The following is a 13,399-nucleotide window of genomic DNA, read 5'->3' as shown; positions in this document are numbered from 1 at the left end:
GATTTATACCAAAAATCCTGCCTAACTAATAATCATCACCATCTCCACTTCCAGTTCCACTTTCATCTCTAACTCTTGTACTTAATTTCTTCTTCTTTTTCAATTGATTTACTGATTTATTCTTACTACTTGAAGCAGGAATGGATAATGATCTATTTCCATTGATTAATATACTATGTTGATCTTCAGTTTCTTCTTCATCAGCTCTAATTTTTCTTGCTTGAGCAAAAAATAATTGAGCTTCTTTATCAGGTGAAATATTTTCAATTGAATAATCATTTCCTCTTGGTACTAAAAATTGACCTCCAGGTGCCATTACGAAAGAAGTTCTGTATATCTGTACTTGTACTGCTCCTTGAATTACATAAAATACCTAAATTTATTTGAATCATCAGCTAAAATTTCAATCGACGCCAGGATAAAACCCAAACTCACATATGCATTATCCTTGCTTGGTTTAGGGGCTTTCGATTTGCCGACTCCAATATGAACAACTCCAGCAGCCATGAAATTACCTTCACCAAATATCTTTTGATATCGGAAAGTTTGACTTTCATCTTTAGTTTTTTGATCTTTCGGTTTCAACATCGATTTTGGGCAGGCGATGACTGCGATTCAAAATCAGTAAAGTCATTACGTAGAACTACACATTGTTACTCACTTCGTGTAGCTTCTGCACCTGAAGGGTAATCTTTCACTAAACCTGTTGAATCTGTATTTGCATCCCAACCATCCTCATCGGCAGGTTCAGGTTGATAACCCTCTTCATCATCATCATCGTCTTGATATCTCTTTCGTTTACTTTCAGACACACTTCTTTGACGCGCTTTAGCCACTGAACGAGCTCTTCCGACTTTGCTGAGAGGTTGTGGTTCTTCCTTCTCCATGGTGACGATAGCTTTGATAACCGGTAAACCTGGTCCACGAGCATATTCGACACGCTCATTCCTCCACCAGTCCAGCGGTGCGTAATGGGTTCGTGTAGATCGGCGTGTTTTGAAGGTACCGTGATATCCATCTTCTTCTTCGTCCTCTTCATCCACGATTCCGACTTGACTGATTCTCGTTCGTTTCGGTTTAGCCACAACGCTACCTTCTCTGGTTCTAATTGTTCTCGATCTCGCACTATCTTCTCTTGCTTGACGCGGAGCTGATTTCTTAGTTTTGGCAACAGGAGGTCGCTTTGTGGATTTCTTCGGTCTTTCAGTTTCTTCTCCTGATCGATTTTCGGTGTCGATAGCATCTTGTTCCAAGTCCAGATCTTCTTCATCCTCTTCTTCCACATCTTCCAAGCCATTATCTCCAGCCATATCATCGACCAAAGCAGTGACATCTCCGCCATTGTCTTCATTCTCAGCATAATTGTTACCCAGCGAGATATCCTGAGCTGTATCGTCGAAGCCTTCCATTCCTCCGTCATTATCATAAGATGGCCCATCATTATCACTTGCACTCTGTTGGCTAGCATCGTCTTCATCTTCTCGAGTCAAGTTGGATGCTTTAGAATTTGTTCCTATCTTGGTTGATTTTCTCCTTGCACTCGTTTCTTCCTGAAGATCGTCTCCAAAGGACACATCGCCTGCTACGGATTCTTCAGGGTACGAATCGGGTATGGTCTCCCTTCTAGTTGTACCTGTTCTCTTCTTCTGAGACGGACTTTGCTTTTTGGCATTGGTGGGTGAATTGGATAATCTCGCTGATAATCGTGATGTGGTATTCTTGAGCGGACTAGAACCTAAATCGGCATCGAAACCTGCATCTAGTTCCTGCGTATCGTCTGCGCCGATATCGCCATCCGTCAAATCGCTGGTTCTGCCTCCTCTCGTTGCCTTAGATGGGATTATGCGAGACAAGGCGGATTTACGAGGTGATGATCTTGCTGCAGAATTTGAGGCTCTGGGTGACGGAATGGCATCAAATGATCGGTTCAATCCGGGAGATGATACAGATATTCTTGATCTCGAGGGTAAAGTCACGGAAGGAGGGTCTGTCGGGGTATGAATTAGTGAATACTTAAATACTCTGCTATACAACGTATACTCACTGCTTGAATTATGATATTTTGGAGTGGCTGGATCTACTTTCACGAATTGAATTAGCTCAAATATGTCTTCGTTGCAATATTTCATACATCCTATACGACTGATGATAGAAAAGGATAACTCACTCAAATCATCTTCATCATCAAGTAAATCATCTCTACCCAAAAGCCCATCTAATTCTTCTTCAGCTTCATCATCTGAAGCATTTCCAAATTCACTCCTCCTTCCTTTTGATTTTCTCATCGTACCTATTGTATCTCCTGTCATTGGTGTTTGAACAGTATAATCACTTCTAGCACCTGGTGTTTTGGGTGTACGTGCGAAAACAGATGAGATTGTTCTTGATCCAACATCCGTTCCGGGTGATTGAAAGAATTCAGCTGGATCTTCGAATCCATCGTGTAGTCGAGCGACATTTGTTGGCATCGGTGCATTTGATCGACTATTGTTGGGTAGTATCACCAAGTGAATAAGCATGACGAGCATCAGATTGTAGTGTTATCGTGAGATTAAGCATCAGGGAAGATCAATTTGATTTATATAGTCAGCTCAACTTCTCAACGAATATTTATCCAACAATACCAAGTTGACTCACGTTCCAACCATTTTCGGATCATCATTATACGGTACATGTTTCTCTTCCCCTCTTCTAGTCCTTCCTGGCGTGCGAGAAGCCATTTTTGGTACTCTTCCTTCTCACCAAGATAACAATTCTAGAAGAAGAAGTGAAAGTGGATTATATCTATAGAAGGGTTTGATTTTCGCGTTATCCTCCCAATTAGGCGGATCAAGAGGTTTTCTTGTTCAATTATCTTTGAGTGGATATTGAGTCGGATTTTGTGATCTTCCAGATTAGTTGTTAGAATGTAATATTGAGGATGTACAGGATGTTTGATGATATAGTATAAAAAGATTAAATGATGAAATGACGAGATGAGTTGAAAGTTGACTTTACTCATGTTTACTTACAGCTTTTGATTTTACCACGAGGACTTACTGCTCACAAAGACGCGAATTATAAATAATTACTTGAATAGGAAATAATCAGGATCACCTTTCAATTCAGTGGCGTTTTAAGTGTAGCCCAAGTAGCACAATAATCTCATTCATGAATCTAGTCGCGCCTTCTTTTCCATTGCAGTGCTTTGCATAACTCCTTATATATCCTCATCGAGATTCGACGAGCTCGTGAACATTTCTGTTGAATATGATAGTCAGAATATGGGCTATCGCCATCCCATTCAAAGCATGAAAAGTGAACATAATCACTGGAACATCCTTAAAGATTCCAGATGACTTGAGTCGTCAACTTAATGTGTACACAAAAAAGAGCGATCTTCTTATCTTCTCCAGTTATTGTGTACGTCCATCAAGCCCCACAACTATGAAAACATGATGTGCATGCTTTCTTTCGTTGCAAAATGTGTCATGCAGATGATAGTCCGTGCGACACTCCAAAGGGAGTACATCATCTCGTACCATATTATCTTATGAAATCATCATATGAATAACAAATTTCATTCTTTGACCCCCGTTGTAAATTAAAGAGATCCAAAATGTCAAGATCCTTCTGCTGGACAAATTTGATAGATATTTTATCAGCAAACAAATTTGATTTTTCTCCTTCTTTCTTACTGGAGTTATAAATCCTCAATACCAGTTATTTGAACTTTCTAATCAATATTTCCAGCTAAAAAAATCGTCTGTCAGTACTAAACTTTCAGATTAACCTTTTATGCAATGAAATAGCATGACCGTTTATGTCATCTATACCTTGTTTCCACCTGAAGGCCAAAGAAAGAAAGGAATCTACAGTCAATTGTCATCTCCCGATTTAGAATTGATTGCAAAGCTATCAAATGTTTGAGAATGGACTTTGGTTCCCATTCCGAATGACACCAGGAAAACTATAACGACGTATCGATGGAAGATTATTGCCTCGGAACCTTTTTTCTCCTCTCCAATGATGTATTAACGCAATTTCATCATTGGTTGCTGCTTCACAGCATGCTATATATCTGTTCGATATGGTCAGTTGAACATGTCGAGTTGTAAGTCTATTGGGGATCATCAGATTGATGCACGTTACTAGCAGAGACCCACCCCCGCTTCTCACCTGAAACTATATGTCAGGTGAGAAGAGGAGGTCGTGCCTCTGCTAGTGAGTCCTGTCACTGTGTCCAACATATTCAAAAGCGTATCTACCAATTTCAGTGTGTTTAGTCTAAAGTGATCGCGTGAGTTAAAGTCAAATGATAAAACAGGTCAGTAAAACGGGGTTTAAATATTACATCTATTGCATAATAAAAAAGCAAAAATAAATGTCCTAAATTATAAATATTACTTCTTACCACCTTTTTTTTGTACTAAAGTAAATCCATCATCATCAATTATAGGTTCTTGTTTTTCTTTAATTTGTTGTTGTTGTTGTTGATTATCAATTAATTGAGGAATTTCTTCTTCATTCATTTCTATATCTGAATCATCTTCATCTTCAAATTCATCTTCATCTTCAGATTGACTTTCATTACTACCACCTTGTCCTTGTCCTAATGAAGAAAATTTAATTCCTTTTTTTTTAATTTCAAAAACTTGTTTTTCTAAATTTTCAATTAAATTTAAATGATTATATAAAGGATTTAATAAATCTTTCCATAATTTAATTAAATCATTTGAAATTAATTCAATTGAACCATCTTCTAAATTTGCATCAAATTCATCTGACATAATTTGATTTAATAAATCAAAAATTTCATCAAAATCTAATGGTGTTTCATTTATTGATTTTGGATCAATAATTGGTATATTATTATTATCATTTGATATTATTGAAGCACGACTTTCAAATTCATCTATTAAAATAGAAGCTAACCATGTTTTTTTTGCTAATGAATCTTTTCCTCCCCATTCTTCTGATACTGCTATTGTTAATGCTGGCCATAAATCTAATAATGCAATTACACCTCTTGCGAAAAGTAATATAGTTAATGGTTGTTGATTTGATTGTTGTTCTGTCATATTGAAGGCAGAGGATTATTGTATATTGATTGAAAAGGTGTTATATGTTTTTGATTGATAAAAGATATGCTCTTTGTGGAATCTAAGGATCGATAACGTCTGCAGATAGTTCTTTCGTATCTGTATTGCAATTCTAAAGTCGGACAGAAATTGATCTGGTCCAGAGATCGTCTTGGTGCGTTGATGGACTCGGTCTGTCTTTTAAAAAGCAAGTCCTAGTTGAAGATACTGATATTCGAATTGTCCAGATCTGAATAGTGAGTCTCAATATATCTGATGTGATCGTTGTTGAGTGTGAAAGTGTGTACTTTATCTAAATGATATGCAATTTAGCATTGAGGATAAGCTATCAACCTGTGGGTATGTGCTTGGAAAAAATCGTCAAAAGTGGAGGTCAATTCACGTGGTTATAATGAACGGACAGTTCCGCAGTTATAATTAATGGAATTCCTCCACGTCGCGATAGTAGAACAGTTATTACATCTCGCAGCGACATCACTCATTCAGAGAGTCAACAATATAGCAAGGACATTTTAAAGGCTTTTGATCTTAGACGTCAAGGCAATCACCCACAGACCGAGATCGTCACAATGAGAGTCACTTCTCTCCTCCTCGCACCTATATTGACCCTTATAGGGCTAGTACAAGCTCGTTCGTCAACAGGAGATAGAGTCTTAGTTGTATTAGAATCAAGTATAAAGAAAGATGATTATTCCAAATTTTGGAAATCATTACAAGGTATGTTAGCATATGATCGAAGTATTTAATAGATGATTATCTATGCTGATGACTCGAATTGTTTAGACCGAGGATTTCAACTTACTTTCAAAGAGCCAAAAGACAAAGATGCAGAGTTAGTCAAATTTGGAGAGTTGAATTATGATCATCTGGTTATGTTCGCTCCTGGAGCAAAATGTAAGTGTTCATACCATCATAATTCTTAATCAACTCTATAAGATACATTCATCATCTTCATCCACAACTCACCTGCTTCGTGGTCTTATACTTCTATATCACCTGATGCCAACATGCCTTCCATGCTAGAATTACTGATCTTTTATTCGTAAATTAGCGTTCTCACCTTCTCTTTCACCAAAATCAATCCTTCACGCTCAATTCGCAGGTCTGAATACTCTTTATTTCCTCTCACCAGATTTGACTGAAAATAATAAAGAATTCTTCCGAGAATATGATTTAGAATTTATAGATTCTTCAAACATTTTAATTGATTCTTTTAATTATCCTATTAATTCATCCCCTTCTGACGTATTATTATCACCAACTTCATCACTACTTAGAAATGGTGAAATCATATCTCCTTCAACTTCATCAGGTGGTCCAATTGTATATCCTAGTGGAACTGTATTCACTACAGGAGAAAACCCTTATTTAATAGATATTTTACATGCTTCAAAAACAAGTTATATTGGTCAAAATAAATTATTATCTTCTGATGAAAATGAAGTTGAAAAATCTGTTTCTGGTAATAGTAAAAATGCTAAAGAACCTATTTTGAATGGAAAGAAAGCTAGTCTAGTTAGCGCTTTACAAACTAGAGATAATGTTAGAGTGGGATTTATAGGTTCAGGTGAAATGATTAAGGATATTTGGTGGAATAAGGAAATTAAAACTTTGGATGGAAAGAGGTAAGCCCGAAATAGAGGAATGTATCTGAATACGTATGATTGTATTAACCCAAGTAAATTACGTTGCAGTCATAAGAGCGGAAACGGACAATTCATTTCTGATTTTTCAAAATGGATTTTCCAAGAGACGGGAGTAGTCAAGATCTTTGACTCTACGCATCATAGGGAAGGAGAAAGCGAGCCTAGAGAGCTGTATACTAAAAAGGATGAGATAGTGAGTAGAGCTTGACTGTTGTTCTCATTCAAGGAATAATCCTCAGAATATTCACAAATAACCGGGAAACTGATCTTGCCTTTGTCTTTATCAGACTTACTCCTTAACACTCGCCAAACACTACACTACCTCGAACGGAACTTCAGCTTGGGGGCCATTCGAAGTGGATGACCTTCAATTGGAATTTACAATGTTAGATCCCCATGTTCGAACTTCGCTCAAACAAGATGAATCAGCTTCAATAAATCAAGGTTCCAATTACAAAGCCAAATTTATTGCTCCTGATAGACATGGTGTATTTAAATTTGTTGTCGAATATTGGAGACCTGGGTGAGTCTTGTAAACCTGTCCATTCAAGATTGATACGATTCATTGTGTAATAATTACGTACTAATGTTATCGTGAGGATTTAGATGGAGTTATATTCAATCTTCTACAACTGCTTCTGTGGTACCACTTCGTCATGATGAATATCCTCGATTTATAACTGGTGCTTGGCCATATTATATTGGAGCTTGTAGTACGAGTGTAACTTTCTTAATATTTTGTGCTCTTTGGGTCAGCTTAGCTGAAGGTGATAAAGATAGAAAAGGAAAGAAGAAGGCCGAGTAGGTAAATATGTTTTAGTCCTTTCTTACAAAAATGCATCATATTGCATACCGATTATATATCTCTGTTTTCTCTTGAATTCTCTCTTGACGTAGACGTTACTCGTAAGACTAGGTGTATTGCCTATAAGCGTTATACCATGACATGTTGAAGAAAGCAAAGACAAAGACACGTCATTTGAAGTAAGCGACTTTCTTTAAGGAACAAACCACGTGTAAGAAAGATATGGGGTAAACTGCGGGGTGATTGTCCAAGCGTCCATTAAAAGAAGAAAAAGGGTTTTATGATGAGCAGTGAATGAGTAATGAGTAATGAGTAATGCGGTGAACCAACAAAAGTATACGACAAAAAGCAATTTCATTAATATGCTATTCATATGAATAGAAAAAATAATATTGAATTTAATAGATATCATCATCCCACTTATTCATGGCTGTCTACCTTGATCCGAATTTCACTTGACTACTCACTCAAATTCCATCATTGTGTCTTGATTATATATACCCAACATTGACGACGTAATTACCGAATATACTTCAAAAGCATTATCCCGATTACAACCTTTGAACAAGGTACCGACACGACTATCATTCAATCTCACTAATCATCGTTTTCTCACCAAATTCCATCTCCTCTTTGATTGGATTTATATGCACTATAATTGTAGTAGTACTGGTTGAATCTGAAATTAGGTGAGTTACTTCTTACTTCTACTTATTCCGTCATTTACCTCATTTTACACTTCCCAGTCTTCCTCTCTGTCAAAAAGAAAACTTCTTCCTCAGCATCTGCTATACACAATGACTTTGCTTATAGTAGCTTACACGCCTCTTCACATAGATCTATCATCTCATCTGGGTTGAATCAAAGGACTATCCAACTTTAGGGCCACTCGGTTATAAATTACAACTTTTGGATTATAGGTAATATTCAAATTTGCTTGACGACAAGGGTATCTGGTTAGTGTTTCAGTCCTACCTACATACCTAAACTTTCGAACACATTCGACCCTCTTTTACCTCAACTTGTACATTTTTTGTCATACATCTTTAACTCACTTCTCATTGACTTGCGCTTAGCTCGCTCATTTTCGACCTCCACTTTGCATCTCACATCATTGTTTCAAGCTTCAATTCACAGTCACTTCATAATTTCGGTATAACAGCATTAGATTTGAAAATCCCACACCATATTCTTGCCTCACAGCTGGTCCTACTCTTATAAAAGATCTCGCGTCATATAGGTCATTAGTTAAAGACAACATGTCGTCCTCCAATTTGAGTCCGGATAAAGTCGCTGGTTTTAGAAACAAGGAAGGTAGAACTCCGCCTCCTGCACCAAGTGCCGCTTTTGCCAGAAGGTAAGTTTCCCATCCATGGCAATCAGTCACACCGGAATTTCTTGATACCATCTATTTCCCTTTCCCATCTGTGATTATCCTGGCCGTTTGGCATGCTGATATACCGTGTTAAAGAGCTCGAGAAATTATTGAAGATGAAGCTGGTCTACCAGGACTCCGGCCTACTGCTGAGCTGAATACGAGCGAAGACCAAATAGCTGCTGCTGACAATGGTGTAACTTCTGGCTACAGAAGAGCAAGGGCTGGGTACTTTCATTCCGCTACTTATGCTTCTTGATCTGCCATCGCTGACTACAAATTTATAGGACCATGCCTTCCAATCTGCAAGAAGTAGCTCAACGGTACACTGATTCACCCGACGAGCCCACTCCAGACACAGCTACTTCTGCCGCTTCCTCCAGTGCAGCGACATACACTCGAACATCTGCTCTTTCCCCAGCATACCCTCAAACTACCGCACGACCAACTCTCAGACATGCTGCTTCATCAGCTGCCAATCTTGAAACTTCTTCTGCATCAAACCGTATCCGTTCAGGATCGCTCACGCTACCTGGTGCGGGATTAGGTGATGCATTTGGACACGGACCATTCAGTAACGCATGGCTCGCCAACCCTGGATTGACAGCTGCTAGCACTCCTGCACGATCACCTCTCGGTCATCCCGAAGCAGAACTCTCCACCTACACATCCAATACAGATTCAGCATCTTCTTATCCCACGGACGACGTCAACTCGACTCTTGATTATCTCGGCTTAGCAGACGGTAGTGACACTGTGCACCTAGCACCAGCCTCAATGACCGAACTTCGAAATCAAGCACAAAGGGCGATTCATAATTCCGGTCCAGCAAGCAGGTTGAGAGCGAGCACTGTATCCAACTTTGCTAGACCCTTTAGACCATCTGTCACTAATGGAGCTGTCTTCGGAACCAGCGGAACCAACGGGTATGACAGCGGAAGAAACGACGACGAAGAAGCGCTCGCTAGGGCGATTGATAATCTGGGAATGTACGATAATCATGGCTATTCCGTGTCTTCACAACTCGCCAACTTGTATTCGTCAGCTGGATATCAAGGCAAAGAACCTACGAGACCTAGGGCGACAACAATCGGTTCTCTCGATCATCCTATGCGAAAACCTTTAACCAGGGGGAACAGCTACTTGGCTTCAATCCCGCAATCTCCTGTACATGCTGAACATCTCAGTACACCATATGGATATCCCAATAATAATAGATCGCGGGATTCTAGTCGAGGAGGCGGACCCAGACTATCAATCTCCTCTCATACTTCCCGAACTGGAACGCCAGATGTAGACAAGGTTACATCTACCCCTCAAGTACCTACTAGAAGTTTGTGGATCGGTAATTTAGACGTCAACGCTACTTCAGAAGCACTTTTGCATGTCTTTGCCCCGTACGGAGCTATAGAGAGTGTAAGGATGTTACCTGAAAAAGTGAGTTCATCCCCTTACATACAAGCTTGTAATAGAAGTATTCACCTGCTGACTGAAGCAATCGATAGACATGCGCCTTTGTCAATTTTATGGATAAAACTGATGCAATCAGAGCTAGAGATGATGTTCTTAACAGACTGGGAGGGCATGTTGCCGCCCTGTCGGAAACGGCACCAGTCAGAATCGGATTTGGCAAAATCGACTCGGTGCCCAATGGATCATCTTTAAACACTCACGCAGTAACTCCTGCTCCACCCAATTTGGTTTTCACGACTTCACCTCCCTTACAAAGCGCGCCCACTGCTGCAGCTGCTCAAATCCCCTTGAACGCTACTACTCCATCTATTACCGTTCCCCCTCCCTCTGCACCTGTCGATGTTGCAGGTAGTCCTGATAACAGCAAAGACGGAGAAACTAGCGCGTTACCAACCAGAGCGCTCTGGATTGGTAGTATACCAGGAACCACTAGCCCTAGTACTCTTCTTCAAATTTTCTCGCCTTTTGGCCCGGTCGAATCCGCTAGAGTCTTGATGAACAAGGTGAGTTCTGATCGTTCCTGTGACATGTTTTACGCTGCTGACTAGCCTTGATCGCCAGTGCTGTGGTTTTATCAATTTTGAACGACTAGACTCAGCTGTCTCAGCCAGAAATGCTCTTAACGGACGTGATATTCTAGGCAGCGATGTTGGAGCGATCAAGATTGGATTTGCCCGTGTTCCAATCAGATCACCCACTCTTGGAGGTAGGAATGAAGACGATATATCTTCATCTGGAAAATTGGGCGATGCTTTGGATACAGTTCAAGGGGCCGCGTCAGTCACAACTGAACAACAACTCTCAGCTGAAGGTGGTGGATTAGAGAATTACCGATCTCAGCTAGTATTAGATTTGGTTAAGCAAGGTGTTCATTCGCAGGTACTGGAGAAGGGCTTAGATAATGACGGGGTGGTGTCAGATCAACAGATGATTATGCAAGTCTTTAGTGAGAGATCGGAGGAGGACGGTGACGTCAAGGCCGCTGCAGGTGAGTTGAGCGTGTTCGCCATGCTGAAGGAGAGATAAGTAACTGAGATTGGGGGATTGTAAATGATAGATTCTCGACCACCTGTCACGTACTATACTGCTATACCTCTTGTGGGAGATAGACCTGCTCGACGAGCTGATTCGACAAGATTGAAGGAGATAAGGAAGATACTCGATGCGGGTCAATGCAGTCAAGACGAAGTAAACTTGATCACTCATGAATTGATGGAGGATTGCGCCGAGGTAAGTTCAGGTATTGGTGATGTTTCTAACAATCACCGTTAAGCTGATTGGTTCTTGTTTTACAGCTCGCAAGTGATTATATCGGTAACACGATAATACAAAAATTGTTCGAACGCAGCGATCAAACACTCAGATTGGCTATGTTGGAAAGAATTGCCCCACATCTAGCTACGATAGGTGTACACAAGAACGGTACTTGGGCTGTACAAAAGATTATCGAATGTGCAGTTACGACTGAAGAGAGAAACGTCATCATCGACCATCTACGTCCATTCGCCCCGCCTTTAATGTGCGATAGTTTAGGTAATTACGTATGTGCAGGAACGCTCAAATTTGGACCCCCGTGGAACGATTATGTGTTTGACGCTATGATTGATCGACTATGGGATATTGCGCAAAATAGATTTGGTGCGAGATGTATGAGGACTTGTTTAGAGAGCAACTCTACAACCCTATATCAAAAGGTCAGTTCCACTACATCGGATGACTGTGATAAGTCGAGCTGACCACTTTCCAACGATCTTGGTGTAGAAACGAATATCCACTGGAATCATCCTGAACTCGATTCCCCTCGCGACGAATCCTAATGGAGCTCTACTTCTTACCTGGCTTGTGGATGGGTCGAACCTTCCTGGGCGATATGGCTTGTTGGCGAATCGATTCGTATCTCACATCGCACATTTGTGTACCCATAAACTGGCTTCTTTGACGGTCTTGCGAGGTAGGTCGAATTCTCGTCCAGGTTATTCTATGTTCATACGAGATTGCTGATATACTGAACCAAATTAGTCATTTCGCAAAACACCGAACCAGCAGCAGCCAATAATCTCATCCATGCTATTTTTACGTCGACCAATGATCAGACACTCATAGAAATCCTTAGCGATGCGAACAACGGTTCTCAAGTGATTGGCAAGATTCTGGCTACAAATACCATTCCCCAAGAACGAAAGAGTGAGCTGGTCGAAATTGTCAGAAGGGTTCTCCCCGGTATAAAAGCTTCAAACACACCTCCATATAGGCTTTTACTGGAGGCTGTCGGACTACCTGTACCAGCTGGATACATCAATAATGCTTCTCCCTTTGGAGGAAGGAATCACAATCATCACAACGGTAACAATCATCAGAATCAGATCCCGCAAGGTTGGGGACATGCTCAACAATCATTTGGTATGGGAGCTCAACAAGCATTTTATGGTCATCATCCTGTTTCATATCAACAACCTTATCCTGTGAACTCTATGAATAACCTTTCACCACTTCTCATACCTCAAAATATGCCTCTTGGACAATCGATGAGAAATGGGAATTCTCCTAATTCTACACCTAATGCGAATAAATCGCCTCGTACACCTATGGCAAGATTCGGAATGGGCCAAGGAGGTAGAATGTCACCTGGGAGTATGATGTCTCCTGGATCAGACCCTTTTAATCCAGTAAGCGACACCATAAAGTGTATATAAAGATTGAATGTGAGAGCAATGAAACTGATACATTTATATTTTACGTAGTTTGCATCTCCGTCAATTGACTTACCTGGTTCTAACGCTCAAAATGCATCAATGCGACTTGGCTCAGCACTCTCTCAACCGCCTGTGACATTTGGTAGTCAACCTGATATAGGTGGACTGGGGATTGTTTCACAACAAGGTCAAGATGTAAATGGTCATTATTATGGACACAGAGGATTGTATGGTCAAGCCGCAGGGTATCAGTAATTGATGGAAGAAAACATAATTAAATTTCCTATATTGTTTATATATTTGTGTATAATCTCAAAATTCGCCTG

General features: G+C 40.1%; 4 protein-coding genes across 4 annotated transcripts; 2 read left to right on the top strand and 2 right to left on the bottom strand.

Annotated features, from left to right (window-relative positions):
• Positions 1-25: 25 nt before the first annotated feature.
• Positions 26-2,720, bottom strand: I206_100655 (uncharacterized protein; the record flags this gene model as incomplete). The annotated part of the gene is made up of 6 exons (XM_019152449.1): positions 26-373; positions 436-608; positions 662-1,987; positions 2,045-2,077; positions 2,168-2,484; positions 2,638-2,720. 6 exons carry the CDS (start codon positions 2,718-2,720, stop codon positions 26-28), a joined length of 2,280 nt encoding a protein of 759 aa, XP_019014587.1.
• A 1,662-nt stretch (positions 2,721-4,382) lies between these two features.
• Positions 4,383-5,060, bottom strand: I206_100654 (uncharacterized protein; the record flags this gene model as incomplete). The annotated part of the gene is made up of 1 exon (XM_019152450.1): positions 4,383-5,060. One exon carries the CDS (start codon positions 5,058-5,060, stop codon positions 4,383-4,385), a length of 678 nt encoding a protein of 225 aa, XP_019014588.1.
• A 590-nt stretch (positions 5,061-5,650) lies between these two features.
• I206_100653 (uncharacterized protein) lies at positions 5,651-7,532 on the top strand (the record flags this gene model as incomplete). The annotated part of the gene is made up of 6 exons (XM_019152451.1): positions 5,651-5,798; positions 5,865-5,975; positions 6,133-6,706; positions 6,776-6,920; positions 7,015-7,250; positions 7,334-7,532. The coding sequence occupies 6 exons, from the start codon at positions 5,651-5,653 to the stop codon at positions 7,530-7,532; spliced, it is 1,413 nt and encodes a 470-aa protein (XP_019014589.1).
• Positions 7,533-8,791: 1,259 nt separating this feature from the next.
• I206_100652 (uncharacterized protein) lies at positions 8,792-13,328 on the top strand (the record flags this gene model as incomplete). The annotated part of the gene is made up of 10 exons (XM_019152452.1): positions 8,792-8,889; positions 9,004-9,135; positions 9,195-10,344; positions 10,413-10,883; positions 10,942-11,368; positions 11,438-11,610; positions 11,676-12,074; positions 12,142-12,331; positions 12,400-13,046; positions 13,122-13,328. 10 exons carry the CDS (start codon positions 8,792-8,794, stop codon positions 13,326-13,328), a joined length of 3,894 nt encoding a protein of 1,297 aa, XP_019014590.1.
• Positions 13,329-13,399: the final 71 nt, after the last annotated feature.

Source organism: Kwoniella pini, chromosome 1 (genome assembly GCF_000512605.2).
Source record: "Kwoniella pini CBS 10737 chromosome 1, complete sequence".
In the NCBI taxonomy this organism is placed as follows: Eukaryota; Fungi; Basidiomycota; class Tremellomycetes; order Tremellales; family Cryptococcaceae; genus Kwoniella; species Kwoniella pini.
Note: the sequence above shows the minus strand (reverse complement) of the source record. Positions and strands in the feature narration are given on the sequence as shown.